Source organism: Chrysoperla carnea, chromosome 3 (genome assembly GCF_905475395.1).
Source record: "Chrysoperla carnea chromosome 3, inChrCarn1.1, whole genome shotgun sequence".
Taxonomy (NCBI): domain Eukaryota; kingdom Metazoa; phylum Arthropoda; class Insecta; order Neuroptera; family Chrysopidae; genus Chrysoperla; species Chrysoperla carnea.
The window spans coordinates 63,153,568-63,174,907 of NC_058339.1; the positions used below are offsets into that span (position 1 = coordinate 63,153,568).

Below are 21,340 nucleotides of genomic sequence, written 5' to 3' on the forward strand. Positions count from 1 at the left end.
TTATGGTTTTCTCATGGATGCCGTTGTCAAAACTGGACCAAAATGAAATGAGACTACACGGGAAGCACCAGAATCATCAAAATCGGCAGTCGAAAGTTCTGAGGTAACACACATATAGAAAAATACAGTCAATAACCTCCTCCTTTTTTGTAGTCGGTTAAAAACTATAAGATCAACAACAAATTAATAAATAGACATTTATGACAAGCTTACTTACATATATATACTTATTTACTTGTATGAATGAATATGTTTTAATGAATTGCTGAAAAACTAAATATATATATTTTTTAATTGAAATTAATATTTTTACTTTCTATGTATCTACTTATAAAAAAGAAACAAAGAGACAGATATTTAAGATAACACAAGATACACATCCGATCAAAATTACTGAAACTAAAAACATTCTTTTAAAAATACAATAAGATAAACGGTCTTATACAGCAATTTATAATAAATAATTGGGTAGTATTATAGTCCTTGAAAAGGAAGTTTTGATTTTTACTTCAAAAATAATTGGTGTCCGTAAGTTCGTTCACGAATTCCAAGTTTGTAGACATTTTATGAGCTAGAAAAATATTAATCTCGTGAATCCTAAATTCTTACACATATCTTCCACGCTTTACTCCAAAATAAGAAAATAGCAGCTTTGTTCTTCCAAGATTCTACCTTTCTTCTCTAGGTCAAGCTCAGTTAAGGGGCCATATTTAATTTGCAGAAAATTATTAATTTTAAACTACCATATAACTGGTAACATCTTGCAACCCTGCAGACTGATTAATTGAATTTTTTTACATGGATATTTCATTTACAACGCCCCGAGATCCTATTTGATCACATTTCGAATAGTTGATCGATGAACTATTACAAAGAAAAGGAAAACTGCTTGATAACTAGATAAGATCAAGACTAGCAAAAATGGGTGATCGTAATGTAGGATCGTAAATAGGCCCCAAGAATTATTGGAAAATTTCATCAAATATACATTGCACAGCGCATTTGATGAATTAGTTGCCTGACAACATTTTACAACAGTTTTTGATGTTTTTAATCCCCGAACCAAAAAAAGGGATGTTATAAGTTTGACCGCTATGTGTGTGTTTCTGCCTGTCTGTCAGTGGCATCGCAGCGCCTGAACGAAAACACCGATTTTGATTTTTTTTGGTTTCATTTGCAAGGTAATTTAATGGAGAATGTTTTAAGCTATGTTTAAAAATCGAGTTTAGGGTTCTGTACCTGAAACTACAAAATAGGCGATGATTTTCAAAATCGGTTTAGCTAGGAGATGGTTTTAAGGGAAAATTTTATTGAATAGAGTGTTCTTAGATATGTTTCAAATGCAAGCTTAGTACCCGTAAATTTGTCGGGGTCTTTTAAATTTTGTAAATTTCTCTTGTTTTTTTTAATGTTTTTTAATAATCAATCCGCACGAGTTGTTTACGCTTTTTTCTTTACGATTGTAGAATTATTTCTTTCTATGCCAATTTTCGTGGAGTTACAAATAGCTAATTATTAATTATTATATAGGTACATCAAATTTTCGTATCGAACACACTGTGTACTTATTATCTATTTGTCGCAGAACGAAAGTACTTCTCCTGCATGGGTGAAACAAATTAATTACATTTATAACGTATTCGCAGACATTTGTACAGGAAAAAGGGAAACGTTGGTAAAGAAATATAGGTGCTTTTTATATTATCAGATTTATTAAATTTCAACAAAAACATGAGAATTGTATGTTGTCAGTTTGTTGTAATAAATTTTAACAAAAAATGAGTTAAACTTCCTAACCACAAATCATTTCCGATCAGTTTCAATTTTTTTCAACTCGTGTGTCTGCTTATCCATAAACAATTACATTGTGGTCGTATTATTAAAAAAAGAAGTATATTCATATAGTTATAGTAAACGTTTATAAATCTGGTTCAACAACCAAATTTAGAGATATTACTTATGACTAAAGCCATTATTATGATAAAACCTGTTATTATTTTTAAAACAAAACATATTTAAAAAAATAAATGATTTTACGATGTTGTATAATTCTAATATATTATTCATTCACTTTTCATTACAACACAATGACATTTTTAAAACGACCGCGACGCGACATTTTGAATATTTAATGAATTGGTTTAGCTTGCAATATTTAATTAAATAATTAGATGCAAAAATTTTTTTATTCCAACGGTAAATTCCAGTTTATGCGTTTACATGTGTCAATTGCCAACATAGATGTAGCGATTTTCATGATTTGTCGGTCGTATATAGATAGTAGAAAACATTTGGAGCCAACCCAAAATGTTGTAAAACAATTAGAAAATTTTCATAGAAATGTCGGAACGGTCGGAACTGGATGAAAACATCCAGTAATCAGAACTCTTTTCGTTCTCCAGCACTTTCGACCTCACTCTCTACCAATCACAAAAAATGATATTGTTTGTTTGTATATACATACATCTAATAAAAATTCATTGTTATACATTCCAATGGTATTTTTGCAATTCTTTAATTTGTTTTTAACGAATTTTATCACACAATCCCAGTAATCGGATCTCCCTTCACTTTTATTGATTTTCGATTATCGAGACTCATATTCTATTGTAATTGTAAAAAACAAAACCATTTTTTGGCGCTTTCAATGGTTCTTGCTCCTTTGTGTTGTTAACGACTTTCTTTTAGTATATACAACTTAAAATTCCATAAATTTAACACTCCAACTGCGATTAAAATCTCATTTTTATTTATTCTTCTCAATAAAGACAGGCAAAATTCAAATGACAGACAAAAATGAAAGAAACGAAGCTCAAGGGTAAGCATTTACAAAGTTAGAATTGTTAGATAAAGGCCTAATAAACATAATAATATTACAAATATTGTATATGAATACTGGAGACATTGAATTCTTCACTGCCACCGTTTTATCACATTTGTCAAGTAAAAATTTAAATATGTTTAAAACTGTTATTATTACTTTAAAAGAAAGTCATAAAAAACTTTGTTCCGTTATTTGCCCATTATTAATAAAAATTTTTGGTGCCAAACTCTCATCTCTACCTCTATGTTACAGACTAACGAATATTTTGGGTATGGCATTCTTATTTAAAAAATTGACAGTAAATAGTCGGTGTGGTACTGAAGTGGTGTGAGTGCGACCCTATAGTTCACACAACTAACTTCCCAGAGGGGGAAAAACATTAAAAAAAAAGGTCTTGTTAGCCTTCATAGATTATTCTTTGAACATGTACTGCAGCTTATGCTGGAACGATCATTATCTCCATAGATAAATGATGTGTTTTTTCCACTTTTCAGATTCTGTTTATTCAGTTTTTTTTATTACCATTAAAAAGCGGTTCAGTTAATTCTGCTGAAAACTCTTTCAGTTCTTAAAAACGCGATTACGCGTCGAATAAGCCCAGTCACGTTTTAATGTTATAACTGGTTCCCGAGATAATCGAGGCGAAAGAATCCGAACAAACATACGCTCATACGTACACACACACACAGGCATCATATGAAACCGCGGAAATATGTAAAACTGGAAATTTTCAAAATCGACTTCATTACATTAACTTCCTCAGGGAAGTTAATAATATACCTACCCACAACTTTAGTATGAAGACTGGAACCAAACTGAAATTTAAATTCTTATAAATTTAAATTTTTGACTAAATCATTAAATTAATAGACGGAGGTATCCTTAGGTTTATTTGGGATTTGGAATTTCACTTCCTTATCGCGAAGAAACTTAGCTTGTGTTCAGTGCTTTAATTTATTTTGCTTACACTGAAAAATCGTGTGTACAGTCGTGTTTCATTGAAAAACAAATATAAAATTTAATTGATCCTCTTTGCCTGGTCAGATATATGGAAAAAATCTTTCGATTTTCTTTTCATATTTGAAGAAACAAAACTTGTATTATTTGTTACAGAAAAAAAGTGGCTCAGAAGCAAAAAAATTTAAAAAATAAATTTGGTAAAAAAAATTTTATTTTTGCCATATAAAAAGTACTTTTGCATCCAAATAGTTTTTTGAATCAATTTTGAGCATTAAAATCTCTCCATTATATTTTGTCTGGAAAGGTATAAATACTCCACTGTGGAGCAATGTAATCTGTATATAGACGTACATAGTCTTATAAGAATTTTGATCAGAATTATAGTAGGTATTTCCATTCATTTGTTTATTAATAGATTTTTAAAAACGATTAAAAATAATTTTTATTTGTTAATGAAAAGTAAAAGTCACATATGTTGTGTTGTGATACAGATATTATTAAACAATAGCACTATTTTTCACACATATTTTAATTACTATATATATTTTTTTATTGCAATTTCAGTTTTATTAGATTTTTTATTCATATTGAATCCATAAACCATTATAACTGTGTGGGAATCTGTCATATTGAATTCCAAATCAATGGATAAAACCATTTTACATAAACGTTTAAACTTTGAATAACATTAAAAATCAAAATTCAAAACAATATAAAAAAAAGATATAAAAACAATGATCGAAAAAAATATTTTTTTAGGTACAGGTTAGTTCGGACAATTATCAATTAAAAATTTAAGTTTAGATTTTTCTTTAAACAAAGAGTGGTATATTTAATATTTTCCCAAATTTTTAGGCTCAGTGGTTTAGGCTCAAAATCAACATAAACGCTGTTCGTACATTGTGTCACAAAAGGGGTTCCATTTATTCATTTTATTCATTTATCGTCGAATAAACTAAGTAAAAGGGCTGACTGATCTTCAAACATTTTTAAACATTTAACTAACCGCCTTCACTATTTGGGCGAGCTTCTAAAATTAAACAACTTTTACGGAATGGTTACTCTTTAGAACAGGCATAGGCAAACGTTGCTTAGAGAAGACATTCATACTTCTGTGTCTAAAATACGAGTAAGACAGTGACCTAATCAGTGATAACCAAAAATACGAGTAAAGCAGAGAGACAACATTTTTTGCTACCTATCTCATTACTATAAGAGAAACTGAGATAGGTAGACGAGTCGTATACCCGTCTCGCTTCCTCCTCTATGAGCAATGCGGACTTGGATAAAGAGACACACAATAAACTTTATGGCACCCAATAAAGTTATAACAATGGTGACTTCGACTTAAAATAACTCGCCCATGCCTGCTTTAGAATAACACAGCTCTGTTGGTAGATGCAGGTACACTCAATGAGAATAATTCATCTCACTTCGGAACATACCTCTTTTGCTAAAAGATAGTCAGAGCACAACAAAGTCAAAGTCTGTGCAGCACTGAAACCCACTAATTGACCTCTCCCCATACGCTTATATAGTACCTTAATTAGGACGATATCATGTAATTCCCAGTAGTAAAAGAAGTTTTGGAATATTGGACAATCATAGTAAAAATATAAAGTTTTCTAAAAAAAAAGACAGTCTAAAATATCGTTGATACTATCATTTTGTTAAATGAAGTTCCCTCCTGCGTGAAATTTTTATACAAAGTATATTACTTGTAATATTCACAAGTTGCCTACCTTTATAAACTATACATCATAATATTATCGTAAAATAATTGTTTATTTACATTCCAATTAGTAGTTAATTTCCATAATATGTATGTTAATGAATTATCCAAACAATAAATATATTCATTAGATTAACTAATTAATTGACTCACCTTATTTGGATATTTAATATTATTAGATTTAAATAAAGTTTGTAATTGAATTTTTTTTAATTAAATTTAAAACTATTTATTTAGTATAAAATTTTTAATATAATTTTCTTTTTGTTTCAGGTATGTAATTTCCTCAACTTTCTATTTTGCTCAGACAAAGGTGAATATAAAAAAATATTTTGATAACTCGAATAGCAACAAGCTTGTTAAAGACCATCGATTACATGTTGCCATTTCAATTCTTCCAAAGTTCCAACTGAAAACTCGCAAATGAAGCAAGTGTAAAATTTTAGTAAGAACAAGTGATAACAAACAATTGACTAAGTTAATTGTTGAAATACCATGTATAGACAGTATTGATTACTCTATCACATTACACATATACCTGTTATATACATGTTGCACATACATAACTGATAATACCTACATACTATAAAATTTGCATCCAATGTGTGCCCTCGTGAGTAAACAGTGACGTTTACAAAAAAATGATTCATACAAAAGTTGTTTATTTTTTTATAAGAAATATTTTTTACATTTGTTCCATCTCTAACGGTTTACAAGATGGGTATGTTTACGAACCTGACCTCACTTTTTACGTCCCCAGTGCGTTGTAAAAATTTCAGCTTGATATCTTTTTTTGTTTTTGAATTATTGTGTTGACAGACGGACGGACGGGCGGACAACTGAAAATGGAAAAATTAGAAGATTTTATGAACACCTTTACCAATATATTGTTCGTAGCATCAATATTTTTAAGCGTTACAAACTTGAGACTAAACTAAATATACTATGTATATATTTCATATATACATGGTATAAAATTGAACAATTTATTTTTTTTGAACAATAACCTTATACAAATATTAAAATAAAAGTATAATATTAAAAAAAAAAAAAAAAATATTATATGTAATTTGTATTTCTTAAATGCTATACAAGTTGCCGAAGTAATATTACATTCAATGACAAACAATGGAATTCAATAGACATGATTACGATTCGATTAGTTTGAAATCAAACACAAAAAGTGTTTCTTTAATGCATACAATAAGACGGTCGTTGATCCTCTAATTGACCTAACGAATTAAATTAGGTATTTTTAATTAGATTTCAATTGTCTATTATTAGTTTTGGCAACGTTTTATTGGCAATAAATAGACGCACGAATAGGTATGCATTTTTTTGATGGGATAAGAATTAGCAGTTTTTTTTTATATTGATGGAAATGTATTTAATCTAAAATTTATTTTTGAATTGTATTCAATTTTTTCTTTGAATGTTATGTAACGCCATGACCATGAAAAATTTATGCTATTTGAATATGAGAACTATTTTATAACATTTTTTGTTAACATCACTGTTTACACATTAGGGCGCAAATTAGATGCAAATTTTATAGTATGTATTATATGGGAATATCAGTTATGAATATGTGGCTCTCTAAAAGTGGATATCTTTCTTTACTTACGTGTCGTCAAAAAACAAACGATTTCGTCATCAACACTGTCTATACATGGTATTTTAATAATTAACTCAGTCAATTATTTGTTTTCACTTGTTTTTACTTATATTTGGATAACAAATGATTGTGTAAGTAATGGAAGTATTAACAAAATCACAAAATCCATGTAAATATTTTGGGTTAGTATTTGTAGAGACTATAGTGCTTAGAACTAAAAATTCAAATAACTGCTAAATCTAGATCGTAGAAAAGTGATATGAGCCATTGACTCATAGATAATATTTATTGATTTTTGTCAAATTAAAACCATATAACTTATGTCGTTTTTATATTAACCGATTCAATTGTTGATTAGATGCTTAGCCTTGATTATAAACAACTGTTATTAGTAATTTAATTAATTCAAAAATCACTTTCTAAAAATAATTATTTCATTTTTAGCTGGGAAATGATTTAATTTTTTTTTATAATATAATTTTATTGTTAGTAAATAATTTTAATAATTTTTTGCCTGATATTTTTTAACAAATCGAGTCCTGATATTTTATTACAAATCAAAAGTTGTAATTAAGTAGATAGTTCAAAGTCCAGGATCTTACGCGTGGCTTCTTATGAGAAGGATGCCCTATAAAGTTTTTTTCCATTGAAATGTATGTACTTCTTTTGGAGAGAAAAATTGTATTGATAAATAATATAGCTTATAAAATTTAAAAATAAAAGAGTACAAATTGTAAATCAGCAGCTTAAATAAAAAATAATTTAAAAATATAATATAAGAATATTAGACCGTGAGCTCATAATGAAACAAAAATTCTATGGCTCGTTGTATCTGCCATTTGAAGAAGTATTTATGAAAATTAATTTTATAACTACCAATTGATAACATAAATATTCAAATAGGTATGCTAATTCCTTAGATATTTTCACATTCAAAGGCTAGGACCAAAAACATAGACAGACACTTTCACAAAAATTAGATCGATCTAACTAAAGTATAGATTTTTATGAAACTCCCTGTCTATGTTTTTTCTTTTATTTTAACTATTGATTCTATAGACAATATAATATATTCATCCAAAAAATTGATTTGCATAAAGCCGAGAAACAAACCACGGTTCAAAGCCGTTATTGTTATTTCCGAAATTCTCTATACCACTTCAATCTTGGTTATGAGCTCACGTTCTATTATGCAGATTATCAAATATCGATAGAATGATAATAAAACTTATTTTATTATTCATAGCCATAAAAAATTAGTTACATACGGCACTGTGTTTAAGAGTAAAGCCTTTAAGAGAATTTTTAGTACTCTTTGCTAATAAAAATCATGGGTTTTTGTTAAATAAAACATTAACATTTATCCAAGGTACACCTGTTCATTTGAACACAAAACACGGTGAACCAACGACTTGTAAAAAAAACTTGAATGTGGTTTTTTTAAATGAATGAATAAGACGATAGATTTTGAACTTTCTTGCAGAAAGTCATTATATTCTTCTCGAAAATCGAAACTGGAAATTATATGTTTACAATTTGAGATATCTATAATGCGCTCTCTGTGTTATGGAGCTTTATGAGGAATTATTTCATTAGATTGACAGTCAAACTGAGGCCCAGCCACAACGGCTGTGGGCGTAGGAATTTGAAAACTCAAGGAAGGTTAAACACAAAATTTAGCTTTTTTTTTCTTAAGTATTATTAGTAAAATAGGGCTGCGGAAAATTTCAATGTTCAATTTTTCGACATTATGATAAATTCGCCTTCGCCAGGGAAATTTGTATTTGTTTGGTAGGCTACATTCTGGTTACGGTCTATAAGGATCAATAATTTGTCAGGTGACAGTAAATATTCTAATATTGTAAAAATATATCCTATAAAATTGGCGTAGCTCAGTAGAAAAAAAAACGCCGTTTCTACAAATTTAGTATGCGCTATATATTTTTTCTTCGATAAGATACATAGGGCGTTTTGAGGGAACTAATTTTACAGAGAGAACGGTTATTGAAAAAAACGATCGCATTTTTTGACAGAACGTTTGCTGCTAGAAAAGGCCGTTGATTGTTGCAAAACAATATTGTGTTTATATATTTGAAAAACTTACAAATGGCAGTTTTCAAGAAATGAAAAATAAACCAAAATATTATTTAATTAATAAAATCAGTTATCCTGGAGCGTAAGTTTCAATTTACATTCTAAAGCATTAATTTCTAGATAGACATTATTTAAAAATTGGGACTAAATTTTTAGTTCTTTAAAGTCTTAAACGTTATTCATGAAGACATCTTTCGAAAATGAATAAGCAACAAAAAACATTTCTCATCAAATATCTTTTGTGTAACAAAGATACGGATATTATTAGCAGTAAAATTGAAATATTTTTATTATCTAATTATTTTTACCGTAAATAATAATAATTTTGAAATTTCTCAATCATTCTCACCAAAATCAATCAAAGTCGAGTATCAAAATCGAACTTAAACAGAAAGTTACTGATATGTAATTCAATCGTCATATTAATTCACAGATTTTTATTAATGTAATAATATTCACTTTTCAAAATATCAGATAAAAACTGAAGTCATGTTTATATTTGGGTTTATGAACAATAAATCATTTAATTTATATTTATATTATACAAATGGTTATTATATTGCCATAAGTAATAATTAGATTATTACACAAGAATATACTTAATTGTGGCTTACGCCATTCTATTAATTTGAAAAAAATGTTAATTAAACTGCCTATATTTTTGTATTGAAAAATGTAATGTTATCAATAAAGGATATCCTTTGTAAAATTTGTGCATATTGGCAAATTTCTGCCTTCGTATCCTGAGAGATTATGAAAAGTGTTCAACAACCACCTGTAATTTTATGTTTGCTTTTATTATGACAAATTTCAATCTATTTTTGTTTGAGAAAATTCTCTAACAGTGGCGTTTCATTCACAGTGGTCGGAAAATGTTTCAATCTAAAGATCTTACAATTGTTTCAATCAAACGATCATACAATTTTTTAAAACAGTTTGATAATGCATGAATAATGTGAAACATGTCACAAAAATTTTTTCTTTAATTTTTTGCTAAGTACCTTCAAAGATATTTCCCGTTTAAGCTTAAAACGATCCATCCAGTATAATTCCAGATTAACAAACTCGTCGTTTTACATTTTGTGAGAAGCCAATTGGCATATAAAATCATCAATTATTTTTATCTGATAATCAAAAAATCATTAGTATGCGGCCAAAACTTTATTACAGCCTGTTTCATTTAACTACACCTGTCCTTAAATTGTCACGTATACACTCTTAAAGTATTCGATTCGAAATTTGTAAAAATTTTGATGGATTCTCAATGAGACTACAATGTTTAGATAGTGTATAAGTACATTTAATTTGGAATTTCATTATAAAATTTCACCTTAAAATTTAATATGTTATTTTTGCACAATAGTGCATACAATATTTACGCTCAGTGTAAATAGAAAAACATAGACTTATTACACAGCAATTATCGTACTATGCTTTTCTACAAACACAACTGTATTACACTAAACTAAAAAGAACAAATTGATAATTATAAGTAAAACTTCTGTTTCAAGAAATTATAACTCATATCACGTTTCAAGTATATATATGCGTACGATTGCCATCAATTTTAAATTTCTTTCAAGACAGACAATGCGCTCGCAATATATCATCATTAAATCTATAATCAATAATTTAAAACCAATTTGGAAATTAAATAAGTAATTCTATTTATTTTATTTATCATTCATCCAGTCAGAGGATAGCATATTGCTAATTTTTAACATTTTTCAGTTATGAAAAAATAGTTGACCCTGTGCTTTACCCGTGGTTAAAAACAGGCTAGATAAATAATATATAAGTGGTAAAAAATATCAACAGTAATTTACTTGCTTTTTATTGTGTATAGGCAATTTTATTACAGATATAATATACAAAATACATACTGAACAAAATTATATCTTAAAAACCAAATTATTGCGGTGTTCGTCGTTAGCTGGCAAGACATTGAGGGGTTAATCATAGAAATTGATAGAGGAAAAATGAAGATTCGCGGAGCGCCAGAAAAACAAAAACTATCTTTCTAATAGTGCTTTAAATCAAAATTGACAGTGAACTTTACAGGGTTAGAAAATCTAATGTAATCTGTTTCAAATGTTATAGATAATTATAATTTAGCGTCTTAGAAACATTATTATCTTGCTAGCATGTAAATGGACACACATCATAAATTCTATACAGGGATTTTAATCATTTGTGAAGGTTTTTAAAACAGCTGTAATTAATATAACAATATATTGAGTTTCATGCTAGATCAAGATTTTATATGAATACTTATCATACGTCGGCAATTTTATTAATTTCATCATTTTTACGGGGGGGGGGGAATTGAGAGGCAAATCAGGGCACCAGAGAGGCAAATATGTCTTTATGCAAAAACTGTTGAATTTTTGAAATTTGTATGCCGAAAATTTCTGATTTCCTCCCTCTAAATCAAAATTCTCCCTCTCTTTGATTTACCTTATATATAAGCAAGAGTTTGCGTGAAAATAAATTTGTAACATGTAAATATATGGGCTACTGACGTTGGAAAATACACCGGAAAAAATACGGAGCCAAAATTTATAATTTTAAGTGAAATATTTCTCTCAGAAAAGATAATACAGATATTTCCTTTGCGTGTATGTAGTGTTTAAACAAAACTAATCTCCTTACTTATTATTTAAATGATCACATTAATTTTGATGCAACTTTAGCACGAAAATTTAACTGTTGAATCTAGTTCTCAAGAGAAAAATATTCATTTGTATTTATTACTTATTATTCTGTATTATTTTGGAAGATAACAAGAATTCTTAAATTAAAATTAATCAGACAAGAATATAGCTGAAGCAGTTAATTATTGAATTAGATAACCGATGAATTAAAATTAAACATAATTTACCGATTGATTTCTCGTTGAAATTAAACCGTAGCTTTTTAAAAGAATGCTCTAAGCTTTTAAAATAACCATAAAAATTATCTTAACTTTGAAAAAAAAATGGCTCAGAATATCAGAATAGAATTTTGTCAGAACTGATCGACGAATAGACAGTAAAAAACGAGGATTTCCATAAGAAATTGTTAAGTTGACCTTCATGGAGCCTTCTATAGTCTTTTCAAGGTTAACACTCATTTTTTATTTGAACATTTTTCAAAAAAGTGTTTCTCTGGAAAGTTCTTGGACCCTCTCGTTACTTTTAAGTCATTTTGTATGTAAAACATCGTTTTTAATAGACAATAATATTATGGTGGAAGCGACGAGATTTTATATGAGATACTATAAATTTAACATACAGAGTAAGTGCACTGCGCTTCCATTGCATTGCTACTGTAAAATAAATAATATTTCAGGAAATAAACAGGAAATAAAACGCTTGTGTAAGTAAGAATCTCCACATATCTAGGTCGAAAAATAACAAAAATATAGCAACGGAAATACCTAATTTTAAATTTTACTTGATTATTAATCGTGAAAACATTCTAAACAAAAACAAATTTCTTATTTCTAAGTAAAATGAATCAATTTAACACATCAATGAACTTAACCCAGATTAAAAAAAAATAATTTTGGTGCCAAGTTTAATAGACAAAAAACGTAGGTCTCCAGCGTGTCTACAAACTTCAAGGTCATATTGAATTTCGTGTATACTGTCTGGGGGCTATAATACTATATAATCGATAAAGTTATATCTCGAAATTTTAAATATAATCGTCTACAATTTTCTTTAATAAAAAACAAATTATTTATATATGACGAATAATTTAAAATGTGCAAATTTTTCATTGAATAAACAAACCTACTGACATAATATTAAACAATTTTCTTCAAGAAAAACTTAACACCATTAATTAAAAAATTCGCGCATTCGCATGTAACATGACCTATGATTCATAAAAAAAAAGAAAAAATATGTGCAAGAAAAGTACATCTGGACTCTAATGGGGACTGAGTATGCAAGATACCAATGAACATCTATTTCAATTAAAATATCCTTGAATATAACAAAGAAATCGAATGCTACCGGGTATGAATTTTATCTCTCTTATTTCTAAGATTTATCAAATTTTATGCATAAAATCTATTACCATAATTCTCTTTTCGAAATAGCTTTCAATAATTTTCAAATTATTTTTAGACGTAGTATATCTGAAATGAATTTTTTTCCAAATTATTTTACTTTGACGTATTAATTCCACAAAATTTTCAAAACCAAGTGCTGTTCTCAAAGTATTCCATACAAATTCTATTAAATTTTCTAAAATGACTTAAAATATTTTTTTTCAAAATAACTTAATTTATTTAATAATAATAATGGTAAGTAATGGAATTTCGGAAGATCGTTCCGGAACTGGAGAACTCCTTTTCTGTATTTTTTATAACAAAAGAACCCTATTTAAAAAAAAAATTAGCCATTAGCAAAAATTTATCGAATTCATTATTAAAATCTGCTAGATTTATTCAACTAAAATGTAGCTGAATAGTGGAGATATAGATCTGAATTTTCTCTTTCAAATGGGTGGTTACATACTTGTTTTCACAAACCTCAGGCTTCTTAAAACTCCACTGAAAAAATCCAATAATGTTAAACCCCATGATTTGGACGGTCTATTCTAGTCAATCTCTCTGTATTTTTGAAAATCTGTCTTTTCACATTTGATGAAGCTATATCACTATTTCAAGCATAAATTAGAGTCTTTCTTATTATATTATCAACTCTTTACCACGCAAATTGGCAAAGATTCAAAACTTGCGTTAATTTTGTGACATCCTTTAGAATCCGTCGAAGAAAAGTCGGTTCTTATAAGCATTTACTTTAATATATCCACAGTATCAAAATTTTTCTTTGCGTAAAGACGAAATTCATTTTTCTGCCACTAAGCTACTGGGTATAAGTGCTCCTCAACTTCGTAAGAAGCTTAATCACACTTTTCGTAACAAGCTTGATCACACATTTTCGTATCATTCTGATCATTCATTCTCCAGTTTACTCTCCAAGTCAAGCGTGCCTAAAGAAGTTTTACTTCAAGAACTCAAAACTACCAGCTGTCACGTCTTTCACTGTCAACTCTTTAACAGGAAACATTGAAATCTTGCGTTAATTTTGGGACATCCTTTAGAATATATCGAAGAAAAGTCGGTTTTTATAAGCACTTACTTTAATAATTCCTGCAGTATCAAAATTTTCCTTTGCGTAAAGACGAGTCTACTCTATTGGGGTCTAGAAACATTCTTTGTGCAGTCGTATATGCTCCCATCGGATTTGTTAGACTCTATAACCTGCATCAACAATCAATCTTGAAATATATATTGTTGTAAAGTTATACTTGGTATAACATTGGTGTAAAATGAGATAGCTACAGATTATACATAATAAGACATGAGACAAAACAATATACTTCACATATAAACACAGAAATTTAATTTATCAATATTAACAGCGCATACTCACAAAAATCACCATACTATTGCGCTACTGACTGTCTATGTTACTGCGTGCATGCGAGTTTTAGGACAACAAAAACAAAAACAATAAAAAAATTGTTTATTGCAATCGCGAAATCATTACCGAAAGAAGTGTGTTCTCAATTTTTATACCGAAAGTATATTATTTCATAGACTCGAACTCAATCCAGCCTATGATTCGCTCCAGTATTTTTCGACGGTTTTAAAATAACTCTTTTTTTTATACCAGACAATTTAGTGAAAGTTTAAAACATATTTTTTGTATTGATTGTGTTCAAAAATGTCTCAATAATAAAATGAGATTTCAATATTATATCGATTATGTAAATTAATTACATATAAGTATAGTTTTTTTTAAAATTAGTAATTATTAGTGCCATATTAGAATTATTTAATTAATTTTTATTAAATCGCGAGTGTCTGATCTGTTTTGTTTATTTAAGTATTTTGTTTTGGTTTCATAATTTTCTTTTTTCTTTTATTTTTTGTTTGTGTCTTAAAATAAAATGATCAGTATGAGTGTATTCGAGGATAATAATTTATCACAAGAAGATGAGGAATTAGCTAAAAGGCAAATGTTAGATGGTGAGTTATTTTAATAATAATATATTCTATTTTTAGTGTTATGTTGAGGGTATTATCGATTTTGTATTTACTATATGTAACCGGCTTCACAAGGACTCGCGTGTTGTATGAAAACAATATGGGGGATGAAAAATTATTATAAGGGTTGTTTGTTGGTTTTATACATATTTTATTTATAGGATTTGTTTTATGTTTTTAAAAAGACGATCCCATATTTTATTGAACCAGTTTTATTTTATTTATTTTTTTAAATAAAGATATTTCGATATTTATCAGAAATTATTTTGAAGGTAAACGGCATATAGACCACCACCTTCACATTTTATTAATAATGATTAATGTTATTATAAAACCGGAATAACTGTGATATTTTTTTCGGTATGCAAATTTTATTTTTGCATAGAATTTAATTTTGAAAATCAATTATTTATCTCTACACAGAAAAAAAGAATTTCTGAGCGCAAAAAATTTATTATTGACCAAGAATTTTAAAAGGAAAACCAAAATTTTCTTAGAACGGTACGAAATTTACTTGAGAGTACAAAAATCTCTTGGTACAAGAGTGTAGTTTATGACAATTTATTTAAAATATGGGTAATCGGAAAAACTAAACCTGGAAAAAGAACCGAAAAATTGTATAGGTCCGAAATATTGTTGTAATTACTTGTGGTTAGGTTGATTTTGTCGAATATGGAGGAGTTGATTAGGTTCTGTTAAGTTGGGACACTATTACAGAAATTTTGTTCGGTTTATTTTTTGCTAAGTCCAAAATATGATTACATTTTTAATATCTCAATTTCGATTCAGTGAGTTTTAAATAAACTTCGGTAAAACTAAATTAATTTTATTTCATTTTTTCTCTGTGTAATTTAAAATAATCTTGATTCGATCTCGAATATTCTATTGCATTTATATTTTATGAATCTTTCAGTCGAATGATTTTCCATTGGTATATTATACAATGACTCACATTGAAAAGCTATGATTTTTTACGTAGATACATAGACATTATATATACATGTTACGAGTATACATAAATTATGTAAATAATATATTAAACATAATTTTAATATTTTTTAAATTTTTTGCATGGAAAGTTTTTTTGAGATTTTGCATACTTAATAACATCATGAAAAAAATTAATAAATTTTCCAATCTAAAAATCTCTGGTTTTTCGTGTGGATAGATTTACATAAACAATAAAATGAACATAATTTTTAAATTCTTCGCATAGAAAATTTTGTGAGATTTTGCATAGTTAACAATAATTTTATCAACTAACAAATTTTGCAATTTTAATTTTAAAAAATTATGTGCGTCAAATATCAATAATAATTGGACATTATTTTCATATTAATATTTTTTTTAAAGATTTTATTGCATCTTCGTACATTTTGAGATAAAATTTATATTTTTCAAGGTAATCCGGAACATGATGAATTCATTGAATTTTATATCTCGTTTATAAAATAACCTTCACACTAACCTATTAATTGACCTTTATGAAATTACTTGAATGATTTATGAATAATGATTTATAATTTTGTCCTAAGGTGACTTAAACCGGAGAAAATACAATATTGCCTAAAAAATAACATTATAAGCTAATATTTTCTCAAAAGTTATTTAATTTTCAATTAACTGTATTTGATTTATGCAGACACTTCTTACATTTTTTTATCCATAAAATCAAACAATTGACTGAGTTAATTGTTGAAATATCATTCATAAACAGGGTTGGTTAGTCTATCACATAACACATATATACATGTCACACATCCCAAACTAATATAAGTGATATTCCCATATAATAATATCTACTATACAATTTACGCCTAATTTGCGCCCTGACGGGTAAACAGTGATGTTTACGAAAAAATGTATCAAACAAAAGTTGTTTTATTTTTTACATTAAAGGAACATTTTTTACATTTAAACTTTTGTGCTATCTCTAACGGTTTACAAGTCAGGTCTTACAGATCCAACCCAATTGATCTATGTTGCTCATTTACGAACTTGACCTCACCTTTTACGTCCTGAGTACGCTGTAAAAATTTCAGCTTGATATTTTTTTCGTTTGAGTTATCAAGTTGACAGACGGACGGACGAACAACCAAAAATGGGACTAAATTTAGTATTCCTTGCATATTACATATATGCATGGTATAAAAACATGAATATTTATTCTACGCTTTCTAAAAAAAAATTTTCCAGTTTAATTCTTTACTCCTTCTAAATATTCACAAGTGAATTTTTAATATTTACAAAAACCCTGATGTAAAACAGCATAGTCTTTTGCATCCATTGCTAAAAGTTATTTATTTATTGTGAAAGCCCTGAAAAATTACTCATTTTAAGATTAAGACTTAAATCGTGATACTTCCATTTTATTATCAAATCTCTATACAATATGATCTAAAATTTAATACCATTTTTTTTTTTTTTTTTGGTAAAATTTCTCACATGTAAAGATATAAAAATTTGATAAACTCTCAAGGGATATATGAATCTGAACTTTAAACTGTATTTATTTTTTGTAAGGTTATTTACATGGATAGTACTGTTCAATGATTAAAATTTACTTATTGGCATGTAATGAAGAATTTAAAAACTACTTATTGGCAAAAAATAAAAATGAACTTTGAAATCGATTACATAAAAACTGCCGTAACATAGTGAAACGTAATGTAAACAATTTTTTTTTTTCGTAAGTTACTTATAATAAAACATGTGTTATAAAACCATAACATAGTTAATAAATTATTATTTTTAATATAAATAATTATACAATATAATTAGCATCAAGGTTAAATTACTAAACCGTTTAAAATATTCCTTTACTTAAAATATAAAAAAAAAGTTATCTTTGAATGAAAAATGAATTTATTTTATTTATAAGGACATAAAAATTAATTTTATTCAAACATGATTAAGATCATCAGATTCAATTTTGACTTTGTACCCCGATTGAAAAAAATCTTTTTTTTTTTTAGTTTAATTTTTCCTATACCTGTATTTTTACCTGTGTGAGCATATGTTAAAGGTTATTGGAGACATCTTGCCATGATGGTAAAATTTACATGCAACTTTATGTTCGTAATTAGCTGTACCCGTTATCTGCATATTTGCATAACGACTAGACAACTCGGCTAATTCTTTTCATATTTTTCTTAAGGCACAAGAGATATTGTTATGTAGAGAAAAATCGTGAAAATTTCGAGGTAAATAGTAAATCTAGACTTACAATTGATCGATAGATCTAAGGGTAGAAATTCACCTTTGAATGTTCTACAATCGTATTATACTTATTTATATTTAGTGCAGTAAATACGTAGGAAAATACCTCAAATTTTAAAATAATTTTCCCGTCCGGGACGGGATAATTATGATAAAAATAGTAGTTTCTAAGAAAACATACTTTAAACTAAAAAATCGGAGTGTTGTATCGAAGAAGTTGTTAATATACCATCGAAAAGTTACGAAAAACAGAGAGCTAAAAAAACGAAACAACACAGTCTTATTACCGAAAATATCGCGAGAAAACACGATCTGGTTACCGAAAATATCACGTTTTTGTCTATTAATTTCTCGGTTTTTATGAATCGTAGGAAATCCGTTCTGGTCTCAAATTGTTGCTTTTAATGATATATTTTTCGTCGCAAAATAATATAAGGTTTCAGCACAATTTGCGAAAATATGAGTTCCCGAAAAGCCTTGCGCGATTTCCTACGGATTTCCTACGATTCATACAAACCGAGAAAATAATAGACGAAAAAAGCGATATTTTCGGTAATAAGACCGTGTTTTGTTTTTTTTAGCTTTTAAACGCTCTAGTTTTTATTTTTTATCAAAATCATTTTCCCGGTTTTTATTTGCAAAAAACCTGGTTTTCGTAACTTTTCGATGGTTTTTATACAACTTCCTACACTCCGATTTTTTCCAAAGTATGTTTTCTTAAAAACTACTAGTTTTATCATAATTATCCCGTTGAAAAACCGGACGGGAGAATTATTTTAAATTTAAAACTCATTTGGTTGCACTAATTGAAAAAATGAGATAGAGATGTTAAGTTTAAATCGTTTCAGACTGTGGAATTTTTTTAAACAATTTTTCCTTACGTCTACTATTTAGCCTAAGCCAAAGTACTTTTTATAAATAATACTGTTATTGTTTATATTTATCAATATAAACATTTTAATTTTAATGTGATAATGTTTTAATTACATTTCAATTTATTCACAATTAATATTTACATTATTAAAAAAAATACCTTACGTCATAACAACTAAGTCAAGGTGATCAATCTGCTTCCTGTCTATTTTGTCTGTTAGTTTTGAATTGTGTGATCAATCAAGGGTTAGCAAACAAAGGCTTGGATCATTAGACTTTTCCAAGACTTGGTCAAGGATTGGCAAACTTGAATTATTTGCCTTGGTTGAGCAAGGACTGAACTAACAAGGCTTTGCTCAATAGTGGCGCAAACTAGTTTCCATCATCAAGTTCAGCATTTTTTATTTGCCAAAAGTGGTTTTACATCATAGTTTTCTTCAATTTGCAAATTTCATCCAAATATGGACTTGTGTATATTATATTTTTTTAAACGTCTTTGAAAATAACTAACTGTAGCATATTTGAAAATATAAGTTTTACATTCCATTGTATGAATAAAAAAAATATAGAATTGTTTTTTATAAAAATTTAACGGATATAAAATATTGACATTAAATAGTTTATGTGAAGAATATTTAATTACATAACCTTTTATTTAAATATCAAACTGTAACTGTTTTTTGTTTAACAATTTATAAATAGGACATTCCCGTAAGCATTGTAGTTATTATATTATTTATTAATATTATATTATCTAAAGAATATTATCATTTATTTCAAATTTAATGCTGATGGATATTATGTAATTTTATGAAGATGATACAATCGATTGTTTTATATTTTACTAGCTTGATATCTGCCCGTTTCACTTGGATTAAAAGTAAAAAACACCGCTTTATAGCCTCCATCTCTCTTGATGTGCAAAGTTTTCAATTTTGTTAAATGTAAAATAGTCATAATTCATTGAATATATCAGAAAAGTTAGCCGTGAATGGTTTGACATTTACTATTTTAAATTTTTACAGAATACTTTAATAAATAATAATAAACCATAAATTACAGATTTCTTAAAAAATTTAAAATAGTAAATGTCAGATTAAACTTAATTTTTTTTTAAATATATCTTTATAAATTATATCTCATGTATTATTCTGATATATCAGTTATATTGCTGTACAGTTTCATTAAAAACCATTCGCTAGTTTTGGCGTGAAAGCGTAACAAACAAACAAACAAACAAACAAACATCCTTACTTTTGCATTTATAATATATAGACATAGACATCTAAATAGTTTTCATTAGTTTCAAAAAACTTTTATTCTAAAAAACTTTGTAAAATCAATATGACAAAAAAAAACATGGTAGAAATGTTGCAAAATTATAAGTTCATTAAATTCTTTATATATATGTCGCAGCCAACTATCTTAATAATTAGCCGTTCAACGAACAGCCTAGCCTTTTTACTAAACGACACCATTCACCTATAGTGGACTGAATATATTCCATCATACAATCAAAGACCTAGACAAATGACTTGAATCGTTCTACGATAACGTTTAACTACTTGTCTAGCCTAATCATTTAAATTTACTTCCACTTTCTTTTTATGAGCTTTTTGTTTGAATACAAAAGGTTAAATGGAAATAATTTTTGGTTGTATAGAAATTAGTTTGGGTAGAATTCTTCAAATTGTTTAACCAAACTCGATACATTTATTTATATTTTAGGGCTTGATTTTATGGTGTATTTCGTCCGTTTTACTGTTTCTTCGAAATTATTTGGGTATTGTTATGACATTTTCATGACGTTTCTTTTGATGACTCGACAAAATAAAGATACATTACATTATTTTTCGTGTGTATTAGATTTAATGATTATACATTGTCAAATTATAACAAGCCTTGAAAGTACCCTTAAAAGTGATATTAACTGCCTAATATTTTTATCGAATATTAGGTAGCTTATCAATAACAATT

General features: G+C 27.6%; 1 protein-coding gene across 2 annotated transcripts in view; it reads left to right on the forward strand.

Moving 5' to 3' along the window:
- The window catches only part of LOC123296941, a 193,575-nt gene that overhangs the window by 103,302 nt on the left and 68,933 nt on the right, over positions 1 to 21,340 (forward strand). Inside the window, exon 1 of one of the 2 annotated variants that reach the window (XM_044878663.1) lies at positions 15,113 to 15,253. The exons of the other annotated variant lie outside the window; for it this stretch is intronic. Coding sequence (XP_044734598.1) covers positions 15,175 to 15,253 — 79 coding nt within the window. The 5' untranslated portion in view covers positions 15,113 to 15,174. Of the gene's footprint in view, positions 1 to 15,112; positions 15,254 to 21,340 lie in introns of those variants that run through there. 2 annotated transcript variants of the gene reach the window in all.